General features: G+C 42.1%; 1 protein-coding gene across 5 annotated transcripts in view; it reads left to right on the top strand.

Moving 5' to 3' along the window:
- Positions 1–19189, top strand: part of MOB2 (MOB kinase activator 2) — a 109541-nt gene that overhangs the window by 70946 nt on the left and 19406 nt on the right. The window contains exon 1 of one of the 5 annotated variants that reach the window (XM_083864375.1): positions 8589–8724. The exons of the other annotated variants lie outside the window; for them this stretch is intronic. Within the exon in view, the coding sequence (XP_083720501.1) occupies positions 8615–8724 (110 nt within the window). The 5' untranslated portion in view covers positions 8589–8614. Of the gene's footprint in view, positions 1–8588; positions 8725–19189 lie in introns of those variants that run through there. 5 annotated transcript variants of the gene reach the window in all.

The raw sequence follows: 19189 nt of genomic DNA, 5'->3' as shown, positions 1-19189 counted from the left end.
TCATGATGCAATTCTCAGCAAAATGTACTATAATTATACAGGGAAGTTGCTATTTGCATAGTAGAACATGGTGTATTTTCCCCAGTTTCAAACAATTTTTAGACCAGAACATTGAAAGGGAAAGGTTCACTTACTGTGTGTTGGAGTCCATTTCCTTGATGCACATCATGTTCCTTCAAAGTGTAGAAGTAGCTCAAGATGCAGGATGAATGCATCTTCTAGCATTCATTTTTACCTCCCCAGTGAGAAACCTAGAAAAATGTGAAAATATTTTAGGTACTGTGTTATTACTGAATTTAGGTAAAAATTTTATATATATATATCCCTTACCTACCTGTGCATCTTTGCAGTAACACTGCAGCTTTCATGCCTCTTCCCAATCATGAAGCAATTTTCATCAAGCATTTGCCAAAGATGTCTTTGCCATGCTCACAGTAATGGTATTTCTCAGTAGCTAAGTAGGAATTACAGTAATTTGACATAATTACGCATTGATCCTGTAGTCTCAGTACATATTGATATTGACAAAGTCCTGAAAGCAAGTAGTTTAGGGAAAGTGTGCAAAGCAAGAAATGCAAAATGTAGATTATAGTAATTTCTTTGGTTTTGGTTGTGGAACTGGAGAAGAAACTTAATTGGCAAAGTTCATACAGAATAGTTTTGGTACACAGAGTAGTATCCTTTCCTCAGTTTCTGTCCAGTACCTTAAGTGTGACTTTTCTTTTGTCTGAGAGCAGGCAAGGCTAATTTTCTTCCTGCATTACTAAAACATGACAAATGGCAATCTTGTCTAACCAGAACAGCAAAGCTCTTCTGTCAGCCAGTGCTTTTGTTTCCTAGTAAATAAACAACCATTCAAGTGTTGTAATGGACTATGGGGGGAAAGGTCTAAATGTAACCATAGAACAAATTCTACGCAAAATGGAGATTTTAAGCAAGACAGCATCAGAAAAGCCATTGTTGCTCAATGACAGATGTGTGCCTAATGATGTTGTTGTTTTTAAACCCATGTCTTTCTCCATGATTAGCTTAAACCTAGGGCTGTTCCACTGTGCATTCTAACTTCTTCCTTGATCAGATGAGAGTTGGGTTAATTTCCTTTATTTTATGGTGTTTCAGCAGTGCAAGCCTGTCACAGTAATAAGAATACTTGTGTCATGCAAAGTGATAATCTAGCTGAAGTTTGAAAGGTAATTCTGTTATAAGTAGACCCTTTCATGACCTCTGTAGGTTCTAGGAGGTTTTTTTAAAAAAGCAGCTATCAAATATTCTGAGCCTAACTTGTGATGGTTTGAGATAATTCAAGTACTTCTGTTTTGTATTATCTTTGTAGAAAGAAGTGATGTTTTCCATAACTTTCCCTCTTTTGGGTGGTTTTTGTTTTGGGTTTTTTTACCACTGCCACGATTTCCCTTAGTGGCTTAGCCTGTTTTTGAAGAAATGTTAGTTAGAAACAATGAACATGATACAACCCAACAATCCTGTGTACACAAGCTTTTTTTATTCCACCAGCTCCCCATTAAACTAGGCCACTGCACTTCCAGAATATATTAGTGCAGAGCCTGAAAAAACATGTATGGTAGCCTTAACCTTATATTGTATTATTCTGCCACTCTTTGTCCAAAACTGCCCAGAATTATTTGGAAGAGGGTTGGTCTCAAGACCATGTGATCATGTTGAGTTTTATAAAATGCTGGAAGTTCTATACCATCAAAGTATTCAAATCAAATGGGTAAGTGAATAGTTCTGAAGGTATTTTCTTCTTCAGAAAATCAGAGCATGAAAACTGGCTGTATTTGTGTAAGAAGTTTTAGGAGAACACCAAGCAGGCTACTCGTGCTATGCAGTCTTGTGTGGCCATGGCTACCTACATCAGTATTTATGTCCCACATGCAGCAGAGCTCTCTTGCAGACACAGCCAAGACTCTGCTGTGAGGGTGTTACGGGTTCTTGTGTACGAGATTTTTACTACAGCCAAGTGTCAGGAAATGTCCTATAAAACTCCGGGTTTTTTTTTTTAGAAATTTGCAAATCTCTCATCTAACACACTGAGTAAGAATTGCTAATGTTTTCACATGGCTTGAAATACTTAGCAGTATGTGAGGTTTAAGGATTCCTCAAAGGCAAGATCTTCACGCTTTTACTTCCACAACTGTTTTGAAGCTCAGCAGTGTAACTTGAGCTGCGACAAAGCCCTGGGGGGTGTGTGTGTGTGTGGATCCCAGTGTCCATCTCCAGCACACGCCTTTGCACGCACTCTGACCAAACAGGTTTTCCTGCCAGGCTGGGAAGTGGCCCCTCCTCTGGGCCGAGCTGCCCCAGTGCAAACACTGCTCGGATCCTACACATTTGCTCAACTCAACGCCTGCTGGAAAGTTCTCCACTGGTATAAGAAATTTGAACTATTTCAGGTTGTAGGTTAGGAACTTTATGACGTTGTTTACATGGCTAAATCTGTGCTGGCCTCCTGTTGCTCTGATCTGTGCTGGGCCTGAGCAGTATTAAGGAATCAAATCAGCTTGGATGAAGCATCTCTGTGTTGAGTTGAGTGTGGAATGCAAATGTGCACTGGTCTGGGCATGAACCAAGTTAATTTTGTCACGTCTGGATTTTGTGGTCCTGCTCTTCAGAAGTAGTAGCTAAGGAGTTATTCGGTAAATGCCAGGAATTACAACAAATAGTTTCTCATTACATAATGTAAGCTCTGTGTGTTATATTTTGTAATGCATGCCTGGGGAAAAAATCTCATAGAATAAATTTCATGCTTATTTCATGAATTGTTTTTTCCTTGTACTGTCATCTAAATGTGACATTACCAGATAAAAGCGTTTACTGTACTGAAATGAAGCCATTCTTAGCACCAAAAAGGAGGGAAACTTTTTATTTCCTTAGTTTCTCTCCATTTGTCTGGGAAAACTCTGAAAGTTCACTCCCAGCATCTCCCCTTTTTCCTTCTGTGCCTTTCCCACCCAAGCATAGATAGTCCTGACCAATAACAGCACTGCCACAGATACCCTCCTTTCCTGTGCTGATTACACCTTTGACTCTTTGGCCTAGAGTTTTGCGCCAATTTGCAATTAAGATTTTATTTTCCATGCCATATTTACCCAAGTCTGTAGAAACAGTAGCTGTTTGTAAAACTTACAGGGAGAGTCCTGTATATATGTAGCAAGTGGTTCTGAATATGTTAAACAATCCCTGGGGACAACTTCTTAGCCAAGTTTTAGAAGTTTTGCCTCTTTATATGAAGCTTGAGGTCCAGTTTATTTGGGGGAGGGGGAAAAAAAGGAGTCTTTCATTTTAGCTTTTCTATATCAAATGGATATTGCATTAATGCTTCCCTGGAGTGCAGCTTAGCTAAACTTTAAAATTAGGGCAAGAAAAAAGAAGGAATGGTAAAATGTGAGATGAAATTGTCACTTGTATTATCTCTGGGAAGGAACTAACAGCAGCTGCAATGGTAGAAATTCAGCATCTTAATCTTTACAGAGTGCTGTAAGCACTGGTGCAGCCCATCAGCAGGTGCTCTGCTTAATAAGTCTTTGACTGACTTGGTGAGATGCATGTGTTGAAAGACATTTTCAGCCTCTCAAAATTATAAAACCATTAGCTTCACTGGCACACCTTCAGTTATTTGTGTTTTCTCCTCACTCTATCCCCACCAAAAGAAAAAAGGATTTCACCTTTGCTGAGACAGATGTTGCATGTCACTCCAGTCTCAGTATCACCTTTTACTAGGCTTTTGCTAAGCACACTGTCTCTATGGAAGACTGTTTATGAGGGTGATGGATTTGAGCTCTTTATTTGCAAATATTTTCCAGTTCATTGTCCAGTATATAGTAGTGCCAAGTGTACTGTTCTGCAAAGTGGAAAGAAGGAAGTCCTCTGCCTCCTGAGGCTGTGCCATGGTGGTGTTTTACTCTACTGGAATGAACTCTGTAGGAAAGGTACTGCCTCATCCTCACTGAAACAGGATGGTGTACAACTTAGTACATAAAGGAATGAACAACTTTTAATAAGAGAAATTATTTTTATATACAGTGTTACATTTTCAGGGTTTCTACAAAGTGATGTCTGAATCTGCTGTTTTGCTCCAAGTCCATGGCAATTCTCTGACTCAGAATCTACTTGCCACAAACTTGCCTGAACAGCTGCACAGGAAACAAGTGTCCTTTCAGTGTGTGTTTTCAGAGAGCTTCTGGCATTTTAGGTGGGCTGACTCAGGAGGACTGGCTGAAATGCAGGTGATACAAATGACCTGAGTTCTCTGTTTCAGATTACCTCTTCATGTAGAGTCTGAGTGTGATCATCCCATCCTTTATTAATAGTGCTCAAGTATTAGTTCAGTGCTGGTAGAGTATCTCTTGTTGAGCTGCTTTTATTGCTGCTTCCTTCAACACATTCATGTTCTTCATCTCATCCATACACACTTGCTGAACCTGGATTAACTTGACATTTGGGATTTTAGAACAATAGATGCACCTACACACTTGTCAGAAATATAATAGCTTTGAGATCACGATTTCTCTGTTCGGCACATACAGCGGCATTCTTTCCTTTTCCTTTGCTCTGTATTTTATTTTACTAAGTAAAGTGGTATTTGATGAACTCTCAGTGGTTCTCATTTTGTGCATCCTTTCCAAAAAGCCTTAATATAATTTTTTTTTCTTTGATGTCCCAGTGGAGCTTTACTGATATTTTGAGCTAATTTGCTTTTCTTGCTGCAAATGATTGATTGTTTCTCATGTTCTGGATGAGATGAGAATATTGTGTACCATTTTTTTGCTCTCTGCCTGTTGTAGAAAAAACACCCTATAGTACTGATGAAGCCAAAGATGATTGCAGGATAGACACTGACTTGTCATTATTGTCAGAGTTTTCAGTAAAGCAGCAGTAGACACCTTGTCACTTACAAATGTGCTGCTTTTAAGCTCATTCTTTTATGCACAAACTTTCTGCACTGCCTGTGGCCACTTTGATAAGGCTTGTATCACACCACTCTGTGTGGCCAGGAAGACCCATTGCTCCTGCTATTATCTCAAGAGTGGAGCTGAATGCATACCTTTAAAATCTATTTCCCCCTTCATTCTGACCATTCCAAACTGCTTTTTGAGACTGAGACAACTTGTCTTCAGGCTGTCTTCTGTCCCAAATCTATGCCTGTAGTGCTGATACTGAGCAGAGCTGCTCGTGCCATCTGCTGCTGTGTGAGGATGACAAAATGGAGAGCAAATGTAATCTCAGTATAAATACAGCTTAGAGGCAAGCTAAAGGATAAAATGTTCATTGCTGATTTTCAGTGGTTCCAGACACTTGGGAGTACCCTGTAACTGGAAAGGGTACTTGGCTAGGTGATATCAGGGCACACTAAAGTCAAACAGAAGGGCTAATGAGCTTCCAAAATTGAAATGTTATATGTCAGGCAGGGACACACAATAAACTTAAGCTTAATTTAAAACAGGACTTTACAATCTGATGTTACAAGGCTTCACTTCTATGCATATAAATGCTGAATTGTACCTTTCTTTTTTTTTTTCCTCCCTCGACATTGTTTGTTTGTCTGGGTTGAATACAACTCGCTTTCTTTGCCAACCTCCAAGTACCAGTATACATCCCTGTGGTGCCTGCTTTGCATGTACTTTTTATGGAACGGTAAAAGGGGCAAATAAGTATATAATGGTTAACTGCTGCTCATAACAACATTATAAACACAAAGCATTATTCATAAAATTTATAAATATCATTCCTTGGCTTGGTAGTTGGGATCAGTGTGGAAGGCTTTCCATCAGTGTGCTGCTAGCACATGTAGTCATGTGTGAGGAGAAATGGGGCTCCCCTCTTCCCAATGCCCTGCAGTGCCCATTCCTCTGTGCCTCTGGTGATGTCACTGTTTTGATGATGTGTCTGTAGATCCAGTACAAGTGGTGAAGCTGTTTGTAGGTCCATTCACAGGTATTTCTGTTAACGTTTAGTGATGATTCCAATACACAAAGCTGCCTGTCTGGTGGGTAAGGCACATGCTAGAAGCAGTTCACCGGTGCTGAAGCACACTTGGGGTAAGGTCAGATGCCACAGTTGTTAACATGCAGGGGATGTGGAGGAAGCAAGTGAAAAAGAGGCTTCTGATGAATGTAAATGGGCAAGATTTCAGATGGCTGTAGACACACCCTTAAGGAAGTGTAGATATGCATCCTTCAGAATATGCATATGTGGAGATCAGACCAGCAGCTGTGTTCAAATAAACACTCCTTGTAGATGGAGTACTTTTCTTTCTGGATGAAGCAGCTCTCAAATAAACCAATTTGTGTCTGCACCGTGTGTTCTAAATGCTGTCAACGTTCAATCTGTACTGCACATGTGGTTTAAATTATTTATGTTTGTGCGATATAAATAAAGTACGCGTGCCTAAGTTGTGCTTCCTATAATAACGTGTTTTTTATTATTTTGAAGCATTTAAAATTGACTTAGAGATGCTGGGTTTCCCCATAACTTGCATTAAATCTGTATTACAGGTAAACTGTAGCATGTAGTTGATCCAAACAGAGGATATTGCTTGAATAGAGGAAAACTGATAGGTGGGGGAAAGGGTGCCACAGAGACATATGGTTGAGGAAAGGGAAAGAAAAATGCTGGGTTGATGTGGAAGGTAGCAGAAGAAATAAATAGACCATTTATTTGCATCAAAGTAAAAAGTGACCAGGTTTGAAAGTTGTGTTTCAGTCAATATTTTGGTTTTACCAGAAGATCAGTTCCTAACCTGCGTGAGATCACTGAACCTACATCTCTGAAGAGCAACTGTTTTGCAGTCAGAGTCACAGAGAGGCTAACTTTCCTAATACAACTGTAATACCACAGAGCTGTATTTATTTTGGTTTTACCCCTGGATTTTTTCTTTAATTTACTTTGGATAGACAGACTTTTAATAAAACTTAAGCTGCTTTATATCACAGGCTTGTTGTTTTTAAGGTGGTTCTTTAACAAACGAAATTCTCTCTGTGCAGATTTTGCTGGTGGGCAAAGCGAGGGCAGCTGCCCCTTTGGCAGGTGCCCTTCCTCCATTTGCCAGGACTCCTGCTTTGTAATGGTACTGTCACAAGTTGCTCTTACTTGGGACAAAGGTTGACAGAGCATCAGATTTTTTACAGGTTGGATTATCTCCTGTATGAAGTGCCAGGATGCAGTGTGGAAAACTGAGCTGTGTTCAGCTGCAGGTGTCCTGTGTGCTATCAGTGAAGTCATTAAAACTCCATCTTAAGTGGATTGCTTGCACAGTGGGAATCAAAATACCTCCTGCTTCACAAGGGTGAGGAGGCCTAACTTGGACATGCAACTAAAAGTGCAGGGCTGCCTGGGTAGATGCTTTGGGACTGAGCAGCAGCATATTTTTCCTTTAGGTTGCATCACAGGGCTGTGGTTTCTTGGGATTTTGCAAACAGCAGCCACATTCCTGCCTGCTTTGACCAGGTGATGCCAAGCTGGTGGCAGCAGCAGCAATGTCACTGTTTGTGCTAGGCTGAATTCAACAGGCCTGTTTGCCTTCTGTTTACAGGGAAAGATGCCTGTTCAGTACGTGAACTGGAACACTTGGCTATACCCTGAATGGCAAATTGCCCTTTCCAATTGCAGCCAGTCTTGCAGGTGTACAGTGGCAAACCCACTGTTTGAGATGTCATGGGCCAGGCTTTAGCATGTCAGAATAAGTAATGGCCTCAAGACTTTCTGTTATAGGTCACACTTTTTGTTGTGACGGGGCTCCAAATGCTACATCTGCAACCTGTGGGCACAGCTGCCTGTCCAGAAGGGCTGTGGACTGGTGTGTTGTGGCATGGCTAAGGAGTTGGACATACAGTGCCTTTCTAAGGGCTGTTAGGAAAATATATGGCCAAGTGGTTTATCCAGGCAAACTGAAGGTGGGTGACAGTGGACCCTGTATTTGGGGACCCTGCTTACTCACTCATCCTCTGAGGACCATCACCCAAGTGCTTGCTCTTAACTCTGGTCACAATGGCAAGTCATCTCTTGCTGTGTACAGCCTTCTTCACTCTTCCTCTGTTTAAGTGTCTCTGATAAAGGTCTCGCTGTCATTGCTGGGCTGCCATGCGCTATGTAAGACACTGCATCTCTGGTGGCCCGTGCCCTTGCCTGTCACACGGAGTACCGAGGGCAGTGCAAAGCCTTGCTCACAAAAGCCATCATTATTCCCGTTTCTCACCGGGAGTCCGGCCTGGCCCCATTAGGGACGGGCCCGTAGTGCAGACGGCAAAGCCGAACGTTTGCCTCGTGTCCTGCTCCGTCAGACACCGCCCTACTTTGCCTTGCCTATTCTCCGGCTGCCAAAACACGGGGCAGAGGACTCTAGAGTCGGTGCCGGCCCTGCCCGGGGCTCGTGTACCGCGGCCGGGCCGAGGGGCGCGGGGGCGGCGTCGGGCCCCGCTCGGGCCGGTCCGGGGCCGGACTGGGCTGGGCTGGGCTGGGCTGGGCAGGGCGGAGGAGCCGCGGCACCGCCCGCCCCCAGCGCCATTGGCGGGGCCGGGCCGGCGGGGGCGGGCGGCCGGGACGGCGGCGGGGAGCCCGGGCCGAGGCAGCCGCGATCGCCGCCGCGCACCGCCGTACCATGGTGGGGGATCACTGCAGCCTCCCCGGTGAACGGCCCGTGCTCGCCCAGAGCGCCAAGCCCGGGTTAAGCTGCAAGATGGTCCTGCAGGCGGTGGGCAAAGTGCTGCGGTAAGGACGGGTCCGGCGGGGCGCTGCCCAGGGGAGCCCGGCACGGGAGGGAGCTGCAGCTCGGGGGAAACTCCGGCCGGGGCGGCGGGAGCTCCTCAGCCCGCTCCTCTCCGGGGAGGGGGGGAGACAGGCTGCTTTTGGCTCCCTCTGGGTCTGGTGTAGCGATCGGGGAGGCTGGAAGTTGTAGCTGGAGAGGAGCGTTTGTTCACCCTTAACACGACAGTCGGGTTTTGTTTGCGCTCTCATGAGAACAAGGTTTCCAGGACGTAAGCAGACAGCGAAGGTCCTGGCTTGCCTGAATAAGGAGTCTGACCAAGATGCTACATATGCTTTGGCAAGTTCTCTACAGCAGTGTTGTAAGATGAGGGGGAAAAATTGCTCATGCAGCTCAGAAGGGCTTGTGTGAACACTGAGACGTGGATGACTGCTGAGACCAAAACCAGACTCTTTGGCAAAGGATGTGCAGTAATTTGATTCGGAGGGGTTCTGACCCGTTCTGGTTGGCAGGGAAAAACGTCACCACAAATATTGGGATTAGGAGCCTCGTTCAACAACTGCAGCTTTTTTTTTTTTTATTTTGGTTGCGTTCAGATATTTTTCTGGGATCTGCGGAGAGTTGCAGTGCTGCTCCAAAAAGGAGCCTTGTTCCTCCAGCATAACTTTATTTGGCAAGCCTTCCTTCGTCCCCGTTTCCTACTGTCTGTTGCCAATTGTTAAATGTTTGTCAACAGAAACATTATCCCTCTCTTCCTCTGTTGACTCATGTCTCTCCCCGAGCGAGTTTAAGGGAGCCATTTATTAAAGCAGAATGTTCTGATCACAAAGCGGCTGAGCTCTGGCTGGGACTTCAGCTAGAGGAGTTCCTGAGCTTGAAGCAGCCTTGGTGGGAACAGCTGCTCAGATTTGCTCTTTAAAAAGTCTCGTAGTGTGGTGGTTTTTTTTTTTTTTTTTTTTTTTTCCTGTTAAAAATACTTACCCGTAGAAAACATTAATTCAAAGAACTTAGGTTTCTCTTTCAGCTTTTTAACAAGTTTAATGTCTCTTCTTTGCATTTTTTGGGGGCAGCGTGTCTATAATTCAATACGGTGTTACACAGCTGGTCATATCATAAAATCCTTTGGCCAGCGACTTGCTATTCACGATGCGAACCTTTTGAAGTTTTTGGTAGCTGTTCGATTGGCAGCAGTCCCAGATGTAAATAGATGGGTGCCTCTGTAGGGAAGAATTGCCAAACCTTTTGTTAAGCATCTATGGCAGTTTATTTTAAAGTATAGGTAAGTTCCTGTGACTTAGCAGTGAAACTTATATTTTTAATTTGTTCAATGCACACTTTTTAAAAAATGGAACATTCACCTCAGCCTTTTTCCTTCTACTGGAGTACGTGCAGAAATTGTGCATAATTTTGCCTTTCTTCTGAGATTTATTTTTGATGTTTACTATAAAACTGTTATGAAAGTGGGAAAACGTTGTCAGACATGAAATGTTTTGGATTCGTGAATTAACAGCATAACTTTATTTTGTTGAGCTGTTACTAGATGGAAATGATGTTGAGTATTCTTTTAATGTGTCTTTTTGTTCTGTCTGGGTTATCTCCTTTTGCTCGTGGTTAGAGAGAAATGTGAAGTCACAAAAACTTTTTTTGGATGCCAGACTGGTTTGCTGATTTCTCCTCTTGAATCTGCTTCAGATGCCTTATCTGACCTTATGTGTGTTACATCATCTTGCTTTGTTCTGTAAAACATAAACCTATTCTGTAAAGAGCTCAGGCAATGTGAGAGCACAGGCACTGATGAGGAGCTGGGTAAATACTACATCCAGTCAAAGTTTCCTTATTGCAGAAATGGGATATTAGTCCTGCAGAAAGTGTGAGCCAATGTGAGCCAGTCAGATGGTGGAAGAAGGAACCACATGGGGTCTCATTTGGGCCAAAAATGGTGGGTTGTTAGTGACAGCTGGGATGGGATTTCTCTGAACAGAGGCACAACAGCTGAGCTTCGTCCACCTTATTGTTGGTAGAAAAGAACAGGAACCTTAAATGTCCTGAAATGTGTTTGAATGAAGAGGTGCAATGCCATGCCAAGAGAGTGACCACCTCATGGGTTAATACTTAAATTGTAGTCATAAGAAGTTAAATGAGATGTATCCCAAATTACTGTAATATTTTGCCATCTCTTTCAGAGGTATATCAAATACCACTTGTAAGCTTGACCACCTGAAACTGCTGATTGAGTTTTCTTCAGTCAATACAATGCTAAACTTCGTATGGAGTAACTTTTCTTATGTTGATCAGGCCAGTGGCTTGGTGATGAGATCAAAGGATATCTTGCTTGTGCACAGCCCGGTGTAATGAGCAGTCCCCACTGCATTTTAAGCCCTTTTCTCAGGCCTGACTGGGAACCGGCAGGGTCACAGTTTCCTCCCAACCTTCACAGCCTGCCAAGGAATTGCAGAAATTCACAGTGGACAAGGAATAGAATGTCTCTGCTCACTCTAAACTGCCTCCACTCCCGTCTCTCTCCTGCTTGTGAATTATAAAGCTCAGTCGTTCTTGTACAATACTTAATCCCTTTGATCAAGGATTGCATAGCAGATTTGTTGTGTTGTTTACGTCGGGTGTGAGTAGTTGCAACTAACACACTTGAAGTTTTTACTGTGCAAGTTGTTTTCATTAGTGGGTAGGTCCAGCTCCTCCTGCCTGCCGGGTACTGTGTGTGTCACACGTTAGCAGTAACAGCTGCCAGAGGAGAAATCAATACATGGAGGAAACGAGGAGGGAGGTGTGAGGAAGCAGAAAGACTTCATGAGAAGAGCAGTCCTGAGAACCTGAGAGGAGTTTAAAAGAGCGTGGGGGAAAGACAGCTGAACCAGAAAGGGGGGAAAAATGTAACAAAAGCAACAGATGTATTCTCAGTCTTTCTAATTAAAGTTTTATGAAAGCCACGGTTAGGTTTATTGCTCTTTTAAATTATTAGTGATTCAGCTATGAAGAACTCCGGAGATGCTTGTATCTTTCATCATATTGGTTAGTAAACTGTGTTTAACACTTCAGGGATGGGACCAGGGCTGCGTATTTGTAATGATTAAAAAAAATTGAGACACCAGTAGAAAAGTGTCATCTCCTCTTTAAATTAGTCACAGCATAGCTGAGAAGTTCCTTAACATGGTGTTTAATTAGGGCTGTTTAATTTCATTTCACTTCATATGCTTTTGAAATATGTTAATGTCATTTTATTCCCTTTTCTGTAATGATTTCTACTATTATTTAGCCCATAATTAGAGAGGAAGAGAAACCTAAAATGGATGTAGTTTTTCTAGTTTTTATTATTTTGATTTCTGTGAGTTGGTGGTTCTTGAGAGATTTAGAAGGGGAAAGGGCAAAGAGTATCATGTCAAAACTAGGAATATTATTATATTTTTAAGCATTAGTTCATTAATTGTCCCAGTTTCTTTTGACACCATGAACTCCTGTCAGCTGCCTTGCAGAGGTCTGTGTTTTACTGGCCTCCAGCAGCACAAGTAGAAGGAACACTCAGGTTCCTGGGATCTCTCCCCTCTTTGGTCCCAGCAGACAACAGAGCCAGCCATAAGCATTTTTTGGAGCCACACACTGCTGATTTCAGGACAAAATGTTCACTGCCTGTGCCAGTGCCCGAGTCCTGATGCAGATGCTCGAGTGGGTTTCCAGTGTGACACTTTGGGTCTTGAACCAGCAATTTTCAGAGGCTGTTCCTGAGCAGCTTCCTAGTCTGTGTGTTTCCATTTAAGTCTCCAGTGAAACTGAGTCCCTCTGGGATAGTTGACTATTAATCAGGGATATGGTGGTAGGAAAGAGGAATGATGCAGGCTACACAGATGTCACTGTGTAAGGTCTTTTGATAAATTACAGTATGGTTTATATGTACACACCGTCCTGGATGAGTGTGGAAATAGATAAGTTAAACCTCCCCTTTCTCATAAGAGCCTCCCTTTCTACAGCATTGTACAGGCACTGATTTGGATACCAACTAAAAATAAAACAACCAACCCCATTCTTTTGGATAAGCATTTTTCAAGAGTGTAGTTATTTGTCTTTTGTGTTAGGGTGATAATGATGGTTTCATTTGGATAAATTAGCAAGTTTGAGTTGACATTCTGGATTCTGCTATGTATTTTTATAGCCAGCATTGAAAGTTTTTGAAAAATTAAATTCTTTCTCTATTTCCCAATTCATAGATGAGGAAGATGACAACTAGTGCCATCAAGATGAGGAAGAAATCAGATTGATTTTGATATTGTACTCTGTTTTTTATGCAAGATGATCATGCAAGGTTGTCTTGTGTTTATGAACTGGGACATAGATGGGTAGGAGCAGAGGAGAAGCTCCTCTGCCTGGACTCCCCTGGCTGAAGACAGCTGTTGTCTGTGACACTTGTATGTATCAGGAGGACTAAAGCAAATATTTAAAAAAATCAATCCTGTTTTATTCTAATTTAGACAGAAACATTTTTCAGTAGTTTAGTTTGGTTCACAGTATTAGGAAGTAATCAGAAGAGCCTTGTTTAACACTAGCTAATCTGATTAATGCAAAAGCCTGGGACAGGCAGAAGAGAAGGGAGGGAGGGCAGGGAAAGGGGCTTATAGGCAAAATGCTCTTCAGAATCCCGTTGGCTATTTTTATCCTGTTCTTTTTCTTTCTCCCTCCCACAACTTTCCATTGTACTGAAATAGTTCAAAATGTTTATGGTTCAGGGCAACTGACATCACTAGTTGTCATGCTGTGTCCTGCTGAATATTTCTGTAACAGGAGCTGATTTGTCATTCAGTGATGGCCTTTTGGGACTCTCAGCTGCTCGGAAAGGACTGGTGATACTGTGAGGCATTAACATCTTTGGCAAGGAGTGTCCAGCCAGGAGGGGTTCTCGTGGCTCTTCTGTGCAAATGGGAGCGTGGATGTACTTGTGGAGATTGCTTTTCGACACAAGTGTCCTGTCCTCGGGATAGATCTGGTAACAGGAGGCAGGCCTGGGTGGCATTGCCAGCCTGATAGACTCATCTGGCTGGGATGTGCCTGCTGGAGAGGCAGCTCTCCCTGCATGTGCTGGGTGTTCCCAGGATACACAGGTAGTAAAGTCTCTTCTGGCTGTAGACACAAAACTTGTGCTCTGCTTGGCATTCAGCCCCATGGGAAGCTGTCGGGATACCTCTGGCAAAGCCGTGTCGTGACTGGGGCTCTTGCTGGAGCTCAGGACATGGAGCTGTGCTCTGGAAAGATGCTGTGTCTCACAGCCAGCTCCAGCATGCCAGGCATTCCTCTGTTTCTTTGGGATAGTCCTCTGTCTGCTCACTTGTGTTTGCTGCAGGAATGTCATGATCCCGGGGCATTTGTGAACATTAGTGAACCATGTACAGGGTATTAACTTAATGAAGAACTTGGTGCCTTTCTTCAGAGGTATTTACAGCACGGAGTTGTATTTTGGTTACATGTTCCACATCCTGTGAAGTGATAGCCAGAGGGAGAGTACTGCTAAAATTCTCTGTGTTGAAACAACCCTCTAAGGTGTCTCCAGAGCTCGTACAGAAAGGGCTCCTGGCCAAGGCTTAATAGCATTTTCCTCTTGTTTAGATGCAAAAGAATGCCTTTTTTTACTGAAGATGCCTCCTGGACACTTTACAAAGAATAGATATGACTGTAGTCTCAGACTTGTGAAATTATTCACCCTTCTTTTATCTTGTTTTCTTGGTATGCATATAGGATTTGTTCCAGATTTTAGCTGCTTGTTTCAGTCTGGAAGATTATTTCATTTATATATCAGCAAAATATGAGTGTGCAACATTCATCCATCTGGGAGTTGACTACAGTTCTTGGTTTGTCTCTTTGTTTCCTGTGTTATAATAGCCCATGTTTCTAGTGCTGCTCTTTATGGGAAAATTATCAATTTCACACAATTTCTGCTATTCTCTGGGATCTCAAATGTCTGTGCACTCCAAGACCTTTATCAGGTAGCTTTTTAGGAGAAAAAAAAAAAGTCCTCTGTAGAAGAGCTTTTCTTTTTCCATTCTTGATTTATTTTTTTTAAAGAGATGTGATGTTAGGAATGTGATCTCCTATCAGTTGTCCTCTCTCTGAGATGACAGAGACAGAATTTATCTATTCCTCTGTCACACATCTCTTTGTGACTACACCAAAATTGAGTTTGTTAAAGTGTTATTTTGTTGAGGGGAATTTTAAAATTCTTTTCTTAATACCTGGTGGATTCAACAGAATCTTAACTGTGGGATTCAACAGAATCTTAACTAAAACTTCAGCAAATTGCTGTCAGAGAAGAGATGTTGCCTTTCTTTTAAGGGCTGCCAGCACCTAGTCTCTGTAAAGGGAAAGGTATTGGATGTATGGATTAACCCTTTTTTCCAGCTTTCTGAAGAAAAAAACTGCTTCTTTGAGTGAATGGAACCCATTAGAACTGAAGCCAGGTTGCTTGAGTTTGTCAGAAAATTCTGCTCTGTTAACTTTTCAGGTTCTTTTCTGTCTGGTACAGACATAAGTTTAGAAGCGCTTTTGCTCAGACAGCAGGACGTGTAGTGGCAGATGCTCCCCAGGTGAAAGGAACATTGAGGAACATTGAGGATGTCTGTGTGTGATTCTTTTTATTTTTAAAAAAGGAAAAATCAGCAATGAGTGCAGCTGTCCTCAGAAAGGCAGGTAGTGGCAAAATATTAAAATTCTTAGCTTACTGTCTGGAAAAAGTAGTCCGGGCACACCATCCAAAGTACATGGAGTTACTGAAGAAAGAAGGCTTGAGTCTCTTCATTGATCGTTTCTGTAACTTCACATAGAGGTGGGATGACATGGGGTGCACCTTGGTGGCTCCACTCACACCCAGATCAGCCCTTCAGTCCAATGTGTCCACACATCCCAAGCCCAGAGCACCAAAGCCTTACCGGGAAGGTGCTGACTGTCAGCAGGATGCATTTAGCACAACAGGGAAGAGGAAAATTCTGATAATGAGGCTTGGCTGATTCCTTCTTTTACAGAGTCCCCAGTTCTGATGTGACTGATACATTTCTCTAGAACTATGCAGGGAAAAGATAAAGGTTAGGTCTTGAGACCACATTCTGTGTGGGACAGAGGGGAAGCTGTATTCTCTCTCAACTGAAATAGTTACTTTTCTGTTGCTTTGTAGCACAGAAAGGTTTTTTCATGTCTAGGCATATCATTCAAATCAGTGCATTTTTAAATCCACACATAACCATCCCTTGCTTTGAGGGGTGCCTCTGGGTTGCAAAAGCTGGGGCAAAAGCACATTGCATTTTGAGGAGTGTCTCAGGTGTTGGTCTCAGCTTCTGTTGAAGATCTATGAACTGATCAATTGCAAATCTCTCATGAACAGTTAAAGATCCTTTTTGTCATTTGCACCTGCAGCCAAGGGAATGAAACCACTTCAGTAGGCAACTGTGCATCTAATTTTAGTATTTGTTTTTGAAAATTATTAGTTTTCCTTAACCAATTTCTTGGTTGTGCTTTCAGCATTTAATTAAAAGACTGAATTTCTATTTTAGCAGGCGCTTGGAGGTAACACTGCAAGTTTGGGTGTATCTGTGGGGTTTTTTCCTGGTTGCTAGTGGATCAGTATGTCTATAAAGGTGTTCCTTACTTGCTTTTCAGTCTCCTGTGGTATATTTGGAAAAGTAATAAATTAGGGTTGGGAATCACTGCTGTCTCACTAGCTAATTAACAGTGATCTAACTGTACCAGTAATTAAACTATTACCCACCCTATTATTTTTTTTAAATCAGTCATTCAGATGTTCTTTACTTTGGCCTATGAATCCATAGTTTGTATTTTAAATAGATTTTTTCCTTCCTCTGTTGTACAGAAAAGCTTCAATGTGCTGTTTTCTAAGAAATTCTGAGACAGCTGTGTGCTATTGTTGACAAAACTGAACAGAGTGTTGCATCATTCTGTCAAAAATCTTTAAAAATTAACTGCATGGTTACACTAGTGAAAGTTTGTATGTATCATTTGTTAATGAAAGTTACCTAGTTAAGATAATGCTTTGATTCCTTTTCCCACTGACTTTCTGACCCTGTGAGAAGACACACAATTTATGCTTTCTATGGACTTCGATTTTTAAGTTTAACAAGATAGTTCACACTGAAGGCCCTGCTGCTTCTCACAGCATGCCAGGAGAGATGGGACTTACCTGAACTGACTTTGGTTTAAATTATAGCCAAAATATTAACAAAAGGAGGAAAAATAATTTTTGATCTCTGCCACTGAGAAGTGACCTTGACCCATAATATTTTCTAGTGAAGAAATATCCTTCCTAATTAAAATGCTGTGGTTAATTTAAAGTGTAAGAGATGAGTTTGTGGAGCTTCATACAGAGAAGGAAATTTTTAGGTAGGGCTGCTTCCGCACATGGGTATTTCTTTGCCCAGGCTGCTCAATAACTAATGACTGGTAGGTGATTGATTTCCCCCCAGCTGTGTGTCTCAATGCAGCAGGATGCACATGTGTGTGCTAGTACACATGCTTTAAAAGTGAGGTCACAGGTGCAGGCATGCAAAATTGCTTATGAATAGTGAAAACAAGTTCGATTTTATTTCCCCCATGCTGTGTATCTGAGTTTATACTGTGTATTGAAACTCCTGCAAAGAAAGCAGATATGTTTGAAGTAGCTGCGGTGTTACCTGTGTTTCCGTGTGCACTCTCAGTTGTGGTGTGCCCTAGCACGTTTCTGTCTGATTAAACCACATTGTTTTAGATGGAGAGCAGACAGAGTTTATGTGAAGGTTTCAGCTGTTGCAGTCCTGCCTACTGTGTGATATAGGTGTTGTTTTCCAAGGTGAAAGTACGGCAGGAAGGCAGGTACTGAACTTATTTTCAGTCTCTTCCCAACAGAAACAACTGACTTGTCCTTCTGATGCAACACACTTTTTGTGCCTTAATAGTTGTAATAATAGGAGCATTTCAAGTATGAGGCACTATATACACCCATCTTCCAAAACACGGTGTGTGGGTAAGCTTGACCTGCATATCTAATGTGGTTTTACTGTTGCAGGTTTTCTTTAGGCTATAGTGGTGCATAAAACTAGTTTGTATTGTCATGTAATTTTTGGTTGTTGTTACACAAAGAGAGCTTGCAAGGCAAGAAGGCAGTGCGGAAACTAAACCATTTTTTATAAAGACAAACTTGTCTGCACCCTGGTACTCTCTGAACAGAACGAGCTGTCTGCATTTGTGTATCTTGGGCTGTATAGCAAGAAGCCTGATTGCTGAAGCCAGGTTGCCATGGTGAAATAATTCTCAGCAATTAAAGCACAGTTCCATCCTGAAAAGCAACTCTGTGCAAGCTATGTTGTGAAATCTCGCATTTACCAGGCCATGAGGTTTCCAAATCAAATTTGCTTGGTTTAGAAATAAAAAGGCAGCTTTGCAGCTCCACAAACTTCATCAGGGTTGGGACATAACAGTGCCTTCAGTGATTTATGTGCTCTGGTGGTGAACTCCCTCCCCGCAAAGGTGCACCACAGGGTACTGGATGTGCTCATCCAGAGATAACAGGGCTCTATCAGAGTAGCCAGGAGGAGCAGTTGCTGCCAAGACCTGAATTTAATAATGACGTAAAAGTCAAAATAACTCTGTGTTCCAATAGGAGATTAGAGGATAATAAATCACTGATTAAATTAATAGACATGTCAAAAAAGACACAGGGAATAGATTTGCTAATTGCAAATTTTTTGTGGTTTTAGTGCAGTACGTTAAATTTTTCTTTAAATTTGCAGAGCTTAGAAACCTTAAAAGAGACATAAAACTTCTTTTTTGTCTATTACATTGTTTTTCCTTGTTCTCTGCTGACAATATTTCTGGCTTCCAGAGTTTCAAATTGTCTGCTGAAAAAATACTGTTTTGAATATAATAACAAACCTGACAGATCTATATTTGTCTTCCCCAGAGTGAAAGAGATGTTAAAAGCCACTCCAAAACTTGCTTTCAAATCTTAGTGCAGATCACTTGTCTTCAAGGCTCTGTGGGTGACCTTTCCACTGCAGCACATGTAACAACCAGGCTCACTGGCTCTGCCATTGTCTGCTCTCAGTTAAGAGCAAATTACCTCCTTTCTCTGTGTGTTTTAATTAGAGAAATGTATGGTATGCTGTAGATCTCTGCCTTTAACTGCAATGTTTTTTGTTTTAGAGAAAGAACTATTTATCTCTGCTGGTTTCCAAAGGTCCTTGCAGAAGTAGCTGAAATGTAAACATTTACCTGTGCAGGTATCTGTGGTGAAATTAATCCTGTCCCTGCTGTGTAGCTGCAGTATGGGAGGATATTGGGCAGTGGAGGATGATGAGGAAGCATTTGTGTTGCTTGAATACTAATGGCATTTTTCCTCTGAGGGAGGCAAGGCTACTGGAGCATCCTTATCTTGGTGTTGTGTATGGGCCTGATGGGTTTGGAGTGTTTGCCTGGGGATTGAAATGAGCT

Source organism: Zosterops lateralis, assembly GCF_965231275.1.
Source record: "Zosterops lateralis genome assembly, chromosome: 6".
NCBI lineage: Eukaryota > Metazoa > Chordata > Aves > Passeriformes > Zosteropidae > Zosterops > Zosterops lateralis.
This window is presented reverse-complemented; position numbering and strand designations above follow the sequence as displayed.